Here is a 16,477-nt window from a genome sequence, read left to right as displayed (position 1 = left end):
ATGTATAAATGTGTTTTAGAAAAAAAATTAATTTTTTGGAAAATATAATGGGAGCATTTTAATTTATACCATAGAATTAGAGTGGTTTGGGTTGGAAAGGATGTTAGAGATTGTTTAGTTCCAACTGCCCTGCATGGACAAGTTTAGAGCCCCATCCAACCTTGTCTTGAACACTTCCAGGGGTGAGGCACAACTTTCCTGGTCAACCTGTGCCAGTGCCTCACCACGCTCACACTAAAGAATTTCTTCCTAATGTCTAACCTAAATCTCCCCTCTTCCAGTTCTGATCCATTACCCCTTGTCCTGTCACTCCAAGCCCTTGTAAAAAGTCCCTCCCCAGCTTTCCTGTAGGGAAATAAATATAAACGTAGAGGTTGATGTTTATGTTTGAAGGGGACTAATACTGATATGTGGATGGAGCAGTCTACCTTCTCTTTCTCTGTTGTTTATTCTGATACAATAACCTGTTCTTCATTAATTAAAAATCTTGCAAAAGCTTGAGCTTTCTCTGTATTCACTTTAGTGCTGTTTTATCTGCTTTTGTAGGATGCTGCTGTTTTAATGGGTGACTTCCTAAGCAATATTGTTTATCTAACATTATGCTTTCTCTGTTGATGGGAATTGATCATACTCCTAAACAGCAGAAGGTTTAATTAACAAAGATGTAGAGACCAATGAAACAATGTAGATGGCTTATTAAGTAGGCTAGTATTAGCAGGGACTTTTTAATTCTCCATTGTTGAATTGTGAGAAGGTAATATGAAAAGGATCATAGAAATTGCATTTGAACAAGCTGCATAAGATCTCTGGTTTTTGCTCATCTTCAGACTAGTGAATCCACCCTGAGGGTGCTTGATTTAATGATAGGTTTATTATTTTTACAGTTACAATGGAGGCATCTGTGTTGATGGTGTGAATTGGTTTCGATGTGAATGTGCACCTGGATTTGCTGGTCCTGACTGCAGAATTAGTAAGTATCTGTATGGGTAAAGACCTGAAAGTTTGTATCATTCTCATGCACAGATCAGAAAGAATACACTGTGGCCCTTTTTGCATTAGACTAGCTGAATTCCAGCTAATGAAGCCAAAGCCACCTGGCAGTCAGACAGGTGCTGAGACCTTGTAAATAATGGCAACTTTCCTCTTGTTAAATGGAACTGAAATGAGTTGGCTTAAATTAGTCCAAAACTTTGTTTGCTGGATTTTGTCAGACATCTCTGAATGTTCTGGGGTACTGGCTTCATAGAAACCTATTAAGTTTGAAATATTTTTCTTGATAAGCAGCTTGTTAGAGATAACGCACATGTCTAGGTGTTTAACATTTGAAACTGAAATCCACTGAGATGTTGGAAGTGAAGACAAAAACATCAGGAGTGCTGGCACATGAGTAACAGAAGTCTGATAAATGTTTTTCAAAGCTATAAAACAAACCTGTTGCACTGCAGCTATCCTGGTGGTTGGAGACTGAAAAGTAGGAACAAAAGACCATAGGACTGCATTGAAGTGCTGTGGAAGAGTCTTTTTTTTCTTTCTTTTTTCTTTTTTTTTTTTAATGGAATATTACCATTTAGGCTTGAATGTGATGGGTACCTTATTTTTACTGTATTTCATTTATCCCTCTTTGGAAGAGCAGATTCTGAGTCTTCTGTACCCTCAGGGCTGTTGGGCTTGGTCCTTCAGTATGGTGGTGTGTTTTCAAGTTGAGATCTCAACTTCATCCTGGCAGATAATAAATGAGCCAGCACCTCTGGTCTAGGGTAACTGTAGCACTTGTGGCAGCATCAGCTTAGGGATCTCTGGACACAGAACCAGGGATGGCAGATAATCACATATCTAGATCCAGACACAAGGTGAGGGCTATTGAAATCTACTTTTCCAGACAAGAAATGCAGTGAGGACTATCTGCAGTCAAAGGCAAATACTGTGCATTTGTAATGGGACTGCAGACTTCTTTCTTGTTTAGACTTACAAGACCAAAGCAGAAACTGACAAAAAAAATGCCTTTTATGGGGACACTGGTAGCAGAAACAGAGTTAACAGTCACTTTTTCAGTATATAGAGGCTGGAGAATCTTAAACCAACATAATGTGAAGAGAGAAAGAAAGTATTTAAACACTGTAGTAGTTTAGATGATTCTGTATTTGCATAAAACTTCATCTGAAATCTTAACAGGTTGATTTCTGTTGCCATTGTTGGTAGACTGTTGCATAAGTTAGTATGGATCACTTCCCCAGGATGGCAAGTAACACTTGGCTGTGCATTTGAGTGGACTGTTCTTCCCTGCCTTATTCAATAGACTACTATGGCTAAGTCTCTGAGTCTTTGAAAGTTATTCGTTTCTTTGAGAGACTTTTGTGCTAAGTGTGTGTGTACTATGAATTAATCTACTTGCTATTTCAAGGTTACTAAGAAAAGTTACATCAGATGTTTGTTACAAACTAAATTATTACCCTTCTTACTTATGGTGAATTGTAGTAAGTCACTCTTCTGAAATGCACTTGAGCAAATTCTTCATTCAGCTCTTGCACTGTGATAACTTCCTGAAAACATGGGCTTTCCTAGGAAGCCTAAAAGTCTGAGATTAGTGCCAGAACAGGATGTGGAACTTCAGTTCCATAGCTGAATGTGGAGAAGAAATTAGCACCTTCAGCTGTCCAACACATCTGCTCTCAGAGATGAGTCAGCATATGACTGCTGCTTTGATTACCAGAATTTCAATTAAGGTGCAATTATGAGGAATCTGTTAGAGGTTGCAGCTGAAATGGTAGAACTATCCAATTAAGAGGAAAGCCGAACTGTCCTTTGCGTGTTACGAAAGCAAGTATCATCAGTTCACATCTCAGTAAATGTTTCATTAGTGTTCTGTGTCCCTACCATTGAGTGTTACCTGCTTTCTCTCTAGATATTGATGAGTGCCAGTCTTCCCCTTGTGGATATGGTGCCACTTGTATAGATGAAATAAATGGATATCGATGCACTTGTCCCCCTGGAAGAATTGGTCCTAGGTGCCAGGAAGGTATGCCTATATCTGCTATCAGCCTTTACCCAAAAAAGTATGATTCTGTGATATGATGTAGCCACTCCACAGTTAATATACAGTTGTCTGATGTGTAAGGAAAGGTTGTCTTTTTAATTTACATTTGTATAGCATCAGTAATTCAGAGGTGAAGTGTCTTGAGTGTCGCTTTTCTTTTCCTTAGTGATTGGAATTGGAAAGCCTTGCTGGCTTAAAGGACTGACCTTCCCCCATGGCAGCAGGTGGGATCAAGAATGCAACAACTGCCACTGTTTGGATGGTCGTATTGACTGCACCAAGGTAGGCATTTTGACCTATGTTCTGAAAGCCTTTTGGCTGAAACAAACTTGCTGTTCTTCATGCACAGGTTAATATTTTTTTTTTTTCCATCTAGATACTTGAATACATCTCCCCCAAGCTACCTTTGTTGAAAAGAAAAAGGGTGTCTAATGACTTCCTGTAAAAATACTTATTGTCTTTATGATTATAAGCTGCCTACCTGCTAGAACAAGCTCTCTAGAAGCAGGCAGGCACTTTTTGTAGGAAAGGAAATATGAACTGGAATTGAATAATGATCCTTAAAAAGATAAATAGATCACTCTGCCAAAGCTTTGCAAAGACAGTTTCAGGGCTCCTATTTTTGTGAAACATTAGTTCTAGGGTAAAGGACACATAGGAAGAAAAGCTTTTCTGGTGGGCAATAATAACCTTTTTGTATTGTCCTTCAGTAGGTTTATGGATTGACAAACTGCAACCTTTGTATATTTATTATGGGGTATATCTTAGTGGTTGTGACTTAGAAATCCTAAGACTAGCCTAAATGCAGCTTGAACATGTTACTGTATGTGCTCCAAGCCTTTAGGACCTCCTGAGATAGCATTACTCAGTGGATTTGTGGTACTTGTGCAGCTGTACATAACAGCTGTAGAGAATAAAGATCAGTGCTGCTGTAGGGCTGGGTGGGTGGCTCCAGATGAGCACCAGCAGCACTTTCAACATTGCCTCAGCTGAATCTCATGTTTCGCTAGAAGCTCCAGTTTAAAAACCTCTGGGTCTTACTATTCTGTCCAGCCTTAATCTTACTTTGTTTAGCTAGGTATACAGTGTAGGCAGAGAAATAACAAAATCTTGCACTCAATCGTTTAGAATTGCTGTTTTTAGACTCTTTATAGTGTTGCAGTTTCAAGTTTCAGTTGTCTTCATGTACATGAATGTAATTAGAATTTCAGAAATTGTGCTGTAAATGTAACTGATCCATATATGGTGTTTGGTTCTTTCATGCATAGTGGAAACATGCATGGTTTTCTTGCTTACAATTGTGCTTTAAGAGATCCGTAAATACCTAAACTAATAGCTGCTGTAGTATTATGAGTATCTTAAAGTAAATAATGAAATGCAGCTGGTTTTGTAAGCTTGCTGTGTCTTGATAACTTGGAGGTGCCAAAATACTCTTTCATTTTTGGACAGCAGTTGAAGTGACAATGCTTATCACCAATGTGTATCAGATCTTAACATCTTCAGCATTCTGTGGCAAGAATCTTGGTATAAGTGTTGAAGAGAAATGAATCCTTGTGGAGGGGCTTCTTTTTCCAGATTATAGAAGCCTAGATGACTAGTTCAAAATAAATCCTCAAAGTTTTGTGTAACTTGGTTAGGGGTGACAAATACTGAAGTCTCTAAAGAGATACATCCTGTCCTGGTGTCTTGGGTAATCTTTGCACAGTTCTTACTGTTTTGTCCATGTAAAATGTCCTTGTTTTGTGGAAGAGCAGCTCCATCTGCTACTAGGACTACAACAGTATTGAAATACATATTAGTAGATCATGACCATCTTATGTGAATTGCTTAGTTTGATTTGACACTTAAGAGCAATTAACTGTAACAGTATTTTGTTCTCTTTTTTTACTTCTAGGTCTGGTGTGGGAAAAAACCTTGTCTGTTACACAGACACTGGGATAATTCAAATAACCAGTGTCCCATGGGTCAAGAATGCCAGGAGAAGTATATGAAATGTTTTCAGCCACCCTGCACAGAATGGGGAGAATGCAGTGCCTCTGAACCTTTGCCTGCCAATATCAAGTGTCTGCCCAATTCTGGATATTTGGATAATGATTGTGCTAGAATTACCTTAATTTTTAATGGAGACAAAGTCCCCCAGGTGAGGACAGAATTATTAACTAAGTATGGCAATATATGTAGGGATATATTCCAGCTTAGAGCATGGAATATTAATGCTTCTAATAGAACTCCTTGCTGTCACAAGCTTGCAAAATTTATTCCTAGACTTCTCTATTGCTATTAACTGTGCTTTGAAGAGAAGGCAAAATCGAGGTTTGCAGTGAATATTTTGCTTTCTTTTTTAAAGCTCAAAGAAATAAATTCTCTTTTACATTTCAAGGTGGGTTCAGACTGTACTAGGATAGTTGTGCAAGCTCAGTTTCTCACCCTTCATTCCAAACCCCTGTTCCTCACTTTTCTGCCCTTCCTTGTTGCTCTCTTTGCTGCCTTCATCAGATCTCAGTAACTGCAAAAATGCTGAACATGTTTATTTTTATGTACTACTCTTTACTTGAGCTGAAGTCATACAATCTCCCTTGCTTCCAACAGGGCACTACAACTGAAAATATCTGTTCTGAAATTCGGTATTTACCAGCTACGAGGACTGTTTCTAGGGAGAGAACTCTGATAATATTGTGTGATCTGTCCTACTCCACAGAGAATGCAGTGGAAGTTGCTATTGTAAGTATGAGACTTGCATTAATACACATAGGAAAACGTTTTCCTATTAGTTTGATCTGGGGAAGAGGTTGTTTAAGCTTGTTTCACTGCAATCTGTGGCTTAGTCTGACTGCAAAGTGATTTTTGTGATCTCACAATTTCCTGTAATGATAGGTGGCTGAGACTGCAGGTTTCATTAACAACAGAAGGCTACCACTATCTTCTGATAAATGACTCTAAAGACTAATTCAGCCCAAATTGGTGAACAGGTGCCTTACTTGTCATCAACATTGGGCTACTGAACTTCTCGGTAAGGAGATACAGATGCAGGTGTCTGGACTGGCTCTTGTAAAGAGGTTTCTGCTGTACGTTTAGAGTACAGGTGCTTCAGGATGTGCATTGAATGTGTAAGTGCTGAATGGGAAGTGGAAGAACGTGCAAGTTGAGTAGGTGAAAGTAATTGTTGCCCTGCTGTGCCAAAGACTTGCTTTAGAGGCATTTACAGCCCAGTCAGTTGATGCCTGCATATTGCTTAGCTTCCAAGTTGAGAGTTAATTTTCATAGTAATTAACTTCTGAATTTGCATAAAAAATACATACTAAAATGTTTTTCCAGGAAGAAGCTGGACTGTCTGTCTCTATCAGTACCATAAAGAACATGCTGGGCCATGATGCAAAAAGCAAAGGATATGGTATAAATAGAGCAGACTGTTACTAGTCCAAGCTTCTATCTAGGTAATCCACATGTCTTGAAGTGCTCCAAACTATGACTAAGTTTAGCTCAGCAGTGTAAGTAACATGGAAGTCAGTTGCCTTTTATTTGAGGTGCATACTTGATGAGCAAGTAGGCATGTTACTCACCAAGTCTGACACTGCATCTGCAGTTTGGTAGAGCCAGCCATGCAGTTGCTGCAGGAATCTTTCAGGGTACTGTTTGTAACTACCCTCGGGTAAATTCAACCTAGTGAACTCTACTGAGACATAGCTGGATTTAAAAAGTAAATTTCTGTGGTTAGGTGATTGCAATAACTTTGTGGTTTTTTTCTCTGTCAACTCTCTCTAGTCTTTTGTCCCCCATCGAGATGAGCAAGACAACAGTCTGATCCAGAACGCTGCGAATATCATAGTAAATGCAATCACGAAGCGGCAAAACAGCACCGTTATGTTGGCAGTAACTGAAGTCAAAGTAGAGACCATAGTTGTTGGGAATTCATCGTCAGGTAAGGTTCCCACTGCATACACTCTGAGTGTAAGCATTTTTTGTTCCCCTACTCTCAGTTTCTTCTCTTTCTTTACATCTTGGGGGAAAAAGGTAGGTCGGGTTGTTCCTTTAATTACTGGCTGAAGAGAAAGTGACTTTATTTTAAAGCCACAAGAAGATGCCTTTGTGTGCTAGTTTAAACTTATCCTCATCTCTAGTGTAGTATCCCCACCTGTCTTTGCTCCTTTTTTGACTCTGACTTCCAACCCTATTATCCAGTCTAAGCATACATTTCACAAGATCAAGGGTTCTTCTCATGTATTGTTCAAATTGTTTCTGATTCTTCTATGTTAACCTTAACCCACTGCTGCTGCAGTGTAGAAGCTGAGGCTGTGAGGTATTGAAAATGTGATAGAGAGGAGGAAGACATAGTGTGGTACCATGTCTCTTCTGAAGTGCTTATGCATTATTTACCTTAGCAAGAGTTAAAGATGCCTTTTATTGTCCAATACTTGGCCATGATACTGTCAAACTTTGCTCTCTTTTTCAACATGTGTTTCTCACTAGTGTGCAGCTGACTTAAAATGTAGTGTTCATTGCTCTTAATGAGGGCATGATGGGATTGAAGAGACCTCTATCTCTGTATATTTGCTCTCCAAGGGGCATGCCAAAATAAGCAGTTGAAGATTTTGCATGCCTGTGTTCCTGCCTGGAGGAGACCATAGAAGGTCTTGTGAAAGGCCTCTGGAAGGCTGCAGTTCAACTAAGCCTCAGCGTGAAAATCTTACAATGGCAGGAGACACTCCCAATTTTCACCTAGTCCTCTCCAACATAATCTTCTTGAAAGATCTTCCATCCATAGTCCAAACAATTAGTAAATTGCATGGTTCTCCTTCCCTTGCATTTCCCTTCTAGGGAATGCTTTTCATCTCTTAAAGCCTTGGCAGATATACTGTTTCCTCAGCTTCCCTGAAGGAGCATACTGGCTTTGTTCTTGTCTTAAGCAGATATTGTGTAGATGATAAAGAACTGAGCTGAGAATTCTGACATACCTCCTCAGCCTCTCTTTGTTCTAATGCTAGGGCTAAAAGGACAGGAATTATCTTGCCTCCCACCTCAGTAAGATTCCAAAGTTCTCCTAGAAAAAGTGGATAGACTTGGACTAGGAGAACTAGATTAGGGCTAGGGAGTGGTTTCCAGACTCCCCATTTTAATGTGGATGTTCAGGATTGACCACTGGCCCCTAGTTCTTTAAGTGGAGTTGTTATGAAGTAAGCTGTAACCTGGAATCTCATGGTCTTTGATTTGGTTTGTTTTATTGTTACCCCTTAATTGGCTGAAGTAGATGGAGAACTATTACAAAATGTGGTGTGAATCCATGTGTCTGTGTTGAGAATCTAATTTCTGTGGGATGCTCAAGTGTCTAGATGGAGATGATTATTTAAAGACTTCACCAACTTCCTTTAGCTTTAAGAAAAAATATTCTAAATTTGGAGTCTCTATACAGACAGTTCTCTGTGTAAGAACCTTCTATTAAGTAAACTTGGATTGACAGTCATATGATGAAATAATAGATGTGATAGCCATGAGAATGCAAGCTTTGTATTCTAATCTTGGAGAAGCTGGTATGAAGAGCTCCTTTTTCATTGAAGTATTCCTCCCCCTCCTTCATGGTTTAGTATTAGATTGCTTATGAGAAATAAGGAGAGAATAGCAGTTACTCCAGAGTACAATCCTTCCCCAAACTGCTAAAATACAATTTTTAGCTCCCTTGAGGCCAACCATGTTCACAGTTTATTCATCCCCTTTAACCGGAGGAAATGTTTGAGAATGTGTCATCTTCCATGCGAGAATATGTTCAGAAGACACTTGAACATGAGAGTTGATGACTGTGGTGTTGAAGCAGCTGGTTGTTTTCATACAAGCATTTGCAGGTTAATTTGTAAGTGATTGTCTTAAAACTGCAGTGGGAATTTGTTTGGATCAGAGGTTAGAGTGGTAGATGAACAGCATTCACGTGCAGAGCTTTGGAACAATCCTGCTGTCTGCATAAAGCAAAGCACCTCATGTCTTACTGCTTCTTACCATGTGTGAATTCTTGCTTGTCAAGAACAGTAGAAAAATGTTGTTCTATCCTAGAAGTAAAGCCCTTGGAGGAGGAGGGGGCAGGAAGTCCAAACATACATGAGTTTTCAGGAGTTATTTCCTAGAGAAATAATCCATGTCTGTGTGGCTGGGCTGGAAGAGCACTGGTGTGGTTTGTGATTGGGAATGTGGAGAAAAGCAGTTGCCTCAACTCCTGTTGTTTAGTCATTGAGCAGTGAATTTTCTGGTGGCAACATTCTGGTGTTTTCAAACATCCTAAAGAGAGCATGATTGATTTGGTTACATATTTCTAACGTGAATGTTGTGAAGATCGTTGATACATAAATGTCTGTGGACTTGATGGTAAAGGACTCTTCTTTGAGATACTAAACACAGGACATATTTCAGATGTGTCAGTACTTCTAGAGCAACTTAAAGGGACAGGGTTGGATCTAGATGATCTTTAGGGTCCCTTCCAACCCAAACCATTCTATGAAGATGACAGTACTCTTTAAACCCGCCTCCTACAAGAACAGATGTTTTAATATTATTTCTTTCTTAGTCATTACTGAGGTTTTCTGGGCCAGTTTAGCTTAGGTGCTTGAGAAGAGCAATGCTGCTTATATAACCAGTTTGTTGGAAGGGAAAAGACTTCTCAAATCTAGTATTTCCCTTCCTCACCATTTAGCAGGGAAAACCTCTGGCTCAATCCAGTAAAGTGCATTTCTAGATGGACTGGTGCGTTTAGACAGCTGACATTGTGCTGTACTGACATCTTATTTCCTTTCTCCTAAAAATCTTTCTAGGGCTAACCTGTAGTTCTATTTCTCTTGCAGATGTCCATTGCTATATATTTAGTTTTCTTAACTCAATACTTTTTTCATTTGTCCTCTAGATTATTTGGTTCCAATTCTTTGTGTGGTATTTAGCATTGTCTGGCTGACCTGTATAATCATCTGCGTGTGGTGGACTCGGAAGAGGAGAAAAGAGAGAGAGAGAAGTCGTCCTCCCAGAGAAGAGGGTGCCAATAACCAGTGGGCACCTTTAAATCCCATAAGAAATCCTATAGACAGATCTTACAGTAACAAAGACATTCGTTACGAATGCAAAAACTTCATATCTCCTCAAAAAAGAACTTGTGATGCGGTAGAGGAGTATGTAGAGTATGAGGAAGAGGAGGATGAAGAGGAGGAAAGAGATGAGGAAATGGACAAATTCCTCTCTCACAAACTCGCAAAGCCTTTGCCGACAAAGGCACCTGACACATCAGAGAGCAGTCCAGTAAAGAAATCCCATCAAATAGGCAAAATGGACAACAGATCTGTAAAAAATGTGAATGCATCCAACTTTGAAGGCAGTAGAGACTAAACCTGTATTTGGAATGTAGGCAGACGGTGCCTGCGCTTTCTGGGGAGGGAAAAAGTTGACATCTCCACTTTGCATCAAGGACTAAAAATATCTGGAGTCAAATGTTCATAGTTTCTTTATTTTGCTTAAAAAAAATAAATAAAAATAATAATAAATAAAATTTATTTTGTTTCTTTAGCCTTGTATAAATTATTCAATGACTGTCAGATGAAAAAAAAAATGAGTAATCTTTGATAGTTGCTATTTTTGTAAAGTTTACTTATAATACACTCGCTGTGTGGCAGAGGAGAGGTATTTTCAATATGTGTAAAGTTTATTACAAAAGACTGTACACTGTTTACAGAATGTATTTCTTTTTATTACTTGCTCTAATTTAATGGTGGCTTTAAAACCTCCTGGTTGAGGAAATTGTGTGAACTTTAAACTGCTTTCTTGACTTTGAATCTCTATTAATGGCAGCTCACTGCACTTGTTACGTTAGTAGCTTCTGTAAGATTTTGTCCAAATTTGCCTTACACACTTTGTAATAGGAACAAAAAAATAATAATTATAGAGATCTTTCAACTGTGGTTTAAAAGTGGCCTTTTTGTTTGTTTGATTACTTTAGAATTGCAGTATTGAAGCATGTGACAAGTGCCTTGAGATTAAACTTTTTCTATAGCAACTGTCAAAGACTGCCATATCAATATAGTAAAATTGTGAGAACTCTAGGTTCCCCAACTGACACAGTTTATTTTCTAATAATGAAAGTGCTTTTTTTGTAAATATGTACATATTAAATGAATCACTCTGTATATTTGATTTAATAACTTAAATATTTTGGTCTTTTTTTTTTTACATGTCATTCCTTTTAATTTATGTTGCAGAAAAGGAGGTTTTATGGCAGTTTCTAAGACTTTTTGGTATTATGTCCGGATTAGAAAAATGATGTTAATACAATCAATGTTAGGAATCTGTTGGTCATTTGTATTTACATAGGAACATAACCACTTACATGTAAATAGATCCAGAACTGTTTGTTTATTCCCATGTTCAGCCCATCTCAAGAACACTAACGGGTGCATCTACTGTACAGTACCAACATAGCGAGGCATTGTTTTTTTTCTTTTGTGAATATGTTAATTACATGTGGTATTACCTTTTTTTGCGTTTAAATACAGGCCTAATGAAGGGAACAATATTTTCCTCAATCTTGTTTCTGTCGTGCTTTATTCATCTTTCACTCTAAAAGAAAAAAAAATAAAGGCTGGCCAGCTCAGAAGATGGGAGTATCTCATTAGACATGGTTACTTGTAATGGAAGGCTTATGCATTGGCTGTTGTTTGTTGTTCTTTTTTTTTTTTAAAGGCTTTATTATTGCTATTAACTGGTCAAACAATAAGTTTATTTTAATTATTGAAGAAGCATAACACTACTCACACCTAGTTACCCTACCAGTGAGAGGAGAGGATGTTTGAGAGTATAAACTCTGGCCCAAGAACAATATAAACAGGAATGTTTGGAAACCAGTTATTTTATACAGGAACGCAGGATTTGCTTTGCAGGATCTTCTGTTTTAGTACATTTTTGTTTGACATGTTCTTAAAAAAAAAAGAAAAAACTTTCAGAAAAGAAACTATTTATTAAAGCATTTTATAATGATGTTTGTTGTAACTTTTTTACTTGTGCTAAATATTCAAAACTTATTTTGATAACCTGGTTAGGAGTTAGTTTAGAAAAGGGTACTATCCTTCTCATGTTCCCCAGTATAATCCTGAGTATTTAAACCAAAACACTTTTTTTTTTTTTCCTGCTACTCTTGTAACTTTTTGTACTGTAATGCTGCTGTCTTCCATAATCTAATAAAATGATTCCCTCATTGTGTGTAAGATACTTCAGATTGTCTTTGCTTTCTGAGGGCTTGGAGTCCTGATGTGATGAGCCTAAAGGAAGGAGGAGAATCCTGATTTAATACACAGTGCAGCCTGTGTCCAGGTGCTGGTACTTCCTGAGCCAACTTGGCAGCATTGTCCTCTGCGCACCACTGACCCTGTGTGCAGGAGTTGCTATCCCAGATGTGCTCTAGAGGCACAGACACCTTCAGTACCTGCCTCTGCAAGTGCAGAGACTGGGTTTAGCTGCCACTGACCCTGCTGCCGTGGCTCCTGACATGGCTCTTCTCCCAGCTGCTGAGCAGGGGCTTGTCTAAGCAGTGTTGTTTTGCTTCCTTGGGTGATGAGAGGGCTGTTTGAGCATGCTGGGGCTTGAGGTATTCTTGCCAAATCGAGCTGGATTTTTAAGTAATACCTTTCTCTGCTGTTCTGCAGCCATTCAGACCTTTTACTTGTCATGCTCCAATTTCAGTTTAATTTCAGTTTTGTAGGTAGGTATATGCTTGTTTCTTAGTGTGACTTGAATGGTTTTTCTGTGGAATATATGCTGTAGTGAAAATTGAACTCTTACATAAAATAACATGGAATATAAAAGTTGAGATTTCCTAGTAGCCCTCAACCTCCAAAGCAGATTTTTTTTTTTCATTTTTATTCCTGTTATTAAGTTACTTTGTTAATATTCTTCTTGGAGTACTGGTTTGTCTTTATGTTGATAAGTGAGAGCTGCCAAGTCAGTTCTTAAAATCAAATTCTATTGTTACCTTGGTTTCCCCTTTTCAAATAGTCTCCTGTCCTTGAAGAAAGGCTGATGGGGAAGGAGAAATCCTGAGGCAGGGAACCAACACTGTTTTCAATGCTGACTTTCTAAATCTACCCTATGGTGCCTTGGGAAAACTTAGTGGCTGCCATTAGCCACTCCTCAGAAATGGTGGGATCAATGCTATAACCGTTCAGGACAGTGCCAGGTTTGAAAAATAGTTTTTTGTAAGATGCACTGCTCTCTGATACTGCAGTATTTGTGAGTACCTGCTGCAGAGAGCAATTTCTGATCCTCACCATGTACTTAAAATAGCTGAGTGGAGGCTCCTGGTTGGATGGTTTACATAAACACAAATAAATGTAGTAGGTGTTGCTGCTGTAGGCAAAAGGAGAAGTAATAGATTTTTATAAACTTACAGAAAAAGGCTGCTGCTGTTCTGTTGTGCAGCAGTGAGTTGGCTCACAGCTCTTGAAGGTGCTCATTGTTCTTTATTTTATTGAAACAGTATCTGAAGTAACGGGGTCACAACAGTGGTTGTCACCTACTCTTCTAAACAAAGGCTCAGAGCCTTTGCCAGTGGCTGATTGTGTCCAGGAGTTGTTCCTCTGTGGATTCACAAAACCAGCATGGACAAGCATTCAACTTGGGAGTGTTGTTTGCCTGCTAAAAAACATTGTTCTATGCCACCATCATGTGATGACCAAGGACAAGTTACATAGACTGAGATACATGAAACAAGATGGTGGAAAGAAGAGGATAAACAAAAAGTAAACTTTTTGACTTACATGGTTTAACCTTGATATGTTTCATGCCAACTTTATTTCTGTGGTGCTCTTAAATTAATTGCATGTCTTCTCTGCTTGCTCCACATCAACTCTATCATTAGTTTTGTTTCAACTTATTTTTATATGAAATGTTGAACTCTTACATCTCTGCTTCTTGCTGGTGCATAACTGGGAAGTGTTAGGCTGCTTCCAGAATTGTATCTCTTCCAGTAATTATGTAATTAGAAAAATTAGGAAGAGGACTTTTCCTTGAGTCTATTTCTAAGCAATGGGTAGTTCCAGATTAACTTATCTTCTTTGCTTTTGTGTGGTTTATTCATCATATAATGAGTCCTCTTAATAACCAACTGCTTGGATGGAAAGTTGGTTCATACAGCAAAAACAAATAGATGCTGCCCAATACTGCTCTCCAGGAGCAACCTAAAATTTGACATGCGTTTTAGTCACTGCCTTGAAAGCTGCAGAGGATGCTAGTTTCGGTGCTAATTGGGAGGTATCTTGGGCAATGAGGGATTGGGGTAGCATGGGATTAACTTGCACAGGAATTTGGGTTGGTTCAATTCAGCTACATGTGTGATCGCTCCATGTCAATGCACTTGAGTGTTGATGGGCTATCATAGTTGTTCAGATTTAACAAGGAAAGGATGAGCCTGAAGAAGAGTTCAAGCATCTCTTCTGTTAGCCCTCCAAAGGTCACAGCTAGATCATCTGTGAGCAAGGAGGGTAGAAGCTGGCATTGCTTTCTCTCCCTTCTCAACAATAAAGTCTGCATTTCAGTCAGTTTTGGTAGAAATCTTGCTTTGGAAAAATTATATGGATTTCACACTTGTTCTGTTCAATGTGGCAAAGCAGTCTCTAACTAGCCTCTTGTCCTTATTTAATCACAGATGGTGGAATAAAAAATGGGCTTCTAAAGCACTAAAGGAACAAAAAGTCCCCTTGGGAATGAGATGACTAAACCCTTCCCATGTTCATCCATATAGCAGCCATTCTCATGCACACAATGTTTCTGTGTGGATAAATGAAACCCTTTGCTTTTGTTCTCTGTACAAATGATTTTTTTTTCAGCATCACAGGGACTTAGACTAAGGGCAGAAATCTCTCTTCAATTTCTTTATTGTAAACATCTGCTTCCAATCAAAAGTTTATAAATTAGTATTATAGGTAATAGTCTTAAATAGAATGCCTTTTTTTTTAAGCAGGCATCACTAAGTTTCCTGGTTCATTGGGTCACCTTTCCCCTTGCAAAATCCAGTAAATTCTGGGTGGTTTATGGGAATCTCAGTATATTACTTCAGGAGGAAGAAGAAACAGCTGTTGTACAGCCTGGTGTCTGTCTTCATAGCACCAAGTCAGTCTTACAGAGAAGCTGGACTGGGATCCAACTCTTCTACTATTGGACAGGAAAAACAAAAGTGGTCCTCAAAATTAACAATCCAGATGATTTGCAAAGAATCAGCATGGTTTGCAGAAGGTATATAACTTCACAAAGACTGATCAATTCTACCTCGATGATTCTTGCAGCCAACAAGTTCCACAGTTCATACTATAACCCGTTCCTATGGCTCTGCAGGTGGAGCACATCTTTCTCCAAGGGTGCTTCACCAGGACTTTGTGAAAGAAGTGAAAAATAACCAGGTCTTTAGATACTCAGAGGAGGAATTTTAGTTAATTTCTTTCTCTAGTAAAAAAGCTGCTTAAAATGTTTCTAGATAGGCAAAAAAAACAAACCCAAACACACAAACATGGAAACCTTAAACAGGCACTGTTTAGGAGGTATTATGCTTTTCTTCATTTTATTGATACTCCATCCATATTGCTCTTTTTAACCAGACACAAAGAATTTGTGCTTTTATGAAAACCAAATAAAGATTTTTTTATATTTTTCAGTGGTGGTTAAGGCAGAAGGGTCAGTTTGCAGGTGTAAATGTGACAATCCTGTAATGATGCAAGACCGTGACTAGGGAGTCACACTATGGGTTCCCAAGAGAGACTATTGCTTCCAAATGTTCTGTCCAAAAAACCCACAAAGCCAAACAAATTCAGACCTCTTTGGTAGCGAAAGACTTGTTAACTTGTAGATCTTTCTCAGCTGCTGATCCTAGCTGTTCTCCCACCCATCTGAGGGAGGCTTGGGTTGGAGGGGACTTCACTCTGCGGCAGATTTGCTGGGTCGATAGGCTGCGTATGAAAGAAGGTTGAGCAGGGAGCTGTGAAGCAGGTTTGGAAACTGCTGTGGCAGCAGCAAATGTAGGGCCCTTTGAAGGGTTGGCCATCTGCCTGAAGGCATAACTCCGGGCATGACCCCACCTACTAATTAACAAAGCCCTGCCTGTGGGTGGTAGTTGATTCAGCCAACAGTTATACTGGAGCAGATCAAAGGTCCATCTAGTCTAGTATCCAGTGTCCTGTGGTGGCCAGTGGAAGATGCTTAGAGAAAGGGCCAGAAAGCAGCAAATTGCAGCATGAGCACTTCTCCGTCCAGCTTCGGTGAATCAGTAGTTCAGGGGCTTCCTGAGCCAGACAGGCACCTTTTCTCCATAGGATCATAGAGTCTGTTTTATGTTTTAGGCCTCCACAACGTCCTGTGGCAATGAGTTCCCCAACTGCACTATGAATTGGGTGGAAAAGTGCTTCCTTCTGTTTGTTGTGAATCTGTTCCTTGATAAGGTGG

General features: G+C 39.0%; 1 protein-coding gene across 1 annotated transcript in view; it reads left to right on the top strand.

Moving 5' to 3' along the window:
- The window catches only part of JAG2 (jagged canonical Notch ligand 2), a 71,589-nt gene extending 59,325 nt beyond the window's left edge, over positions 1-12,264 (top strand). The window contains exons 20-26 of the mRNA XM_051621437.1: positions 885-970; positions 2,903-3,016; positions 3,201-3,316; positions 4,929-5,174; positions 5,624-5,755; positions 6,797-6,953; positions 9,915-12,264. Of these exons, the coding sequence (XP_051477397.1) occupies positions 885-970; positions 2,903-3,016; positions 3,201-3,316; positions 4,929-5,174; positions 5,624-5,755; positions 6,797-6,953; positions 9,915-10,387 (1,324 nt within the window). The 3' untranslated portion in view covers positions 10,388-12,264. The remainder of the gene's footprint in view (positions 1-884; positions 971-2,902; positions 3,017-3,200; positions 3,317-4,928; positions 5,175-5,623; positions 5,756-6,796; positions 6,954-9,914) is intronic.
- The last annotated feature ends 4,213 nt before the right edge of the window (positions 12,265-16,477 follow it).

This window comes from Apus apus, chromosome 5, assembly GCF_020740795.1.
Source record: "Apus apus isolate bApuApu2 chromosome 5, bApuApu2.pri.cur, whole genome shotgun sequence".
NCBI classification, from domain to species: domain Eukaryota; kingdom Metazoa; phylum Chordata; class Aves; order Apodiformes; family Apodidae; genus Apus; species Apus apus.
This window is presented reverse-complemented; position numbering and strand designations above follow the sequence as displayed.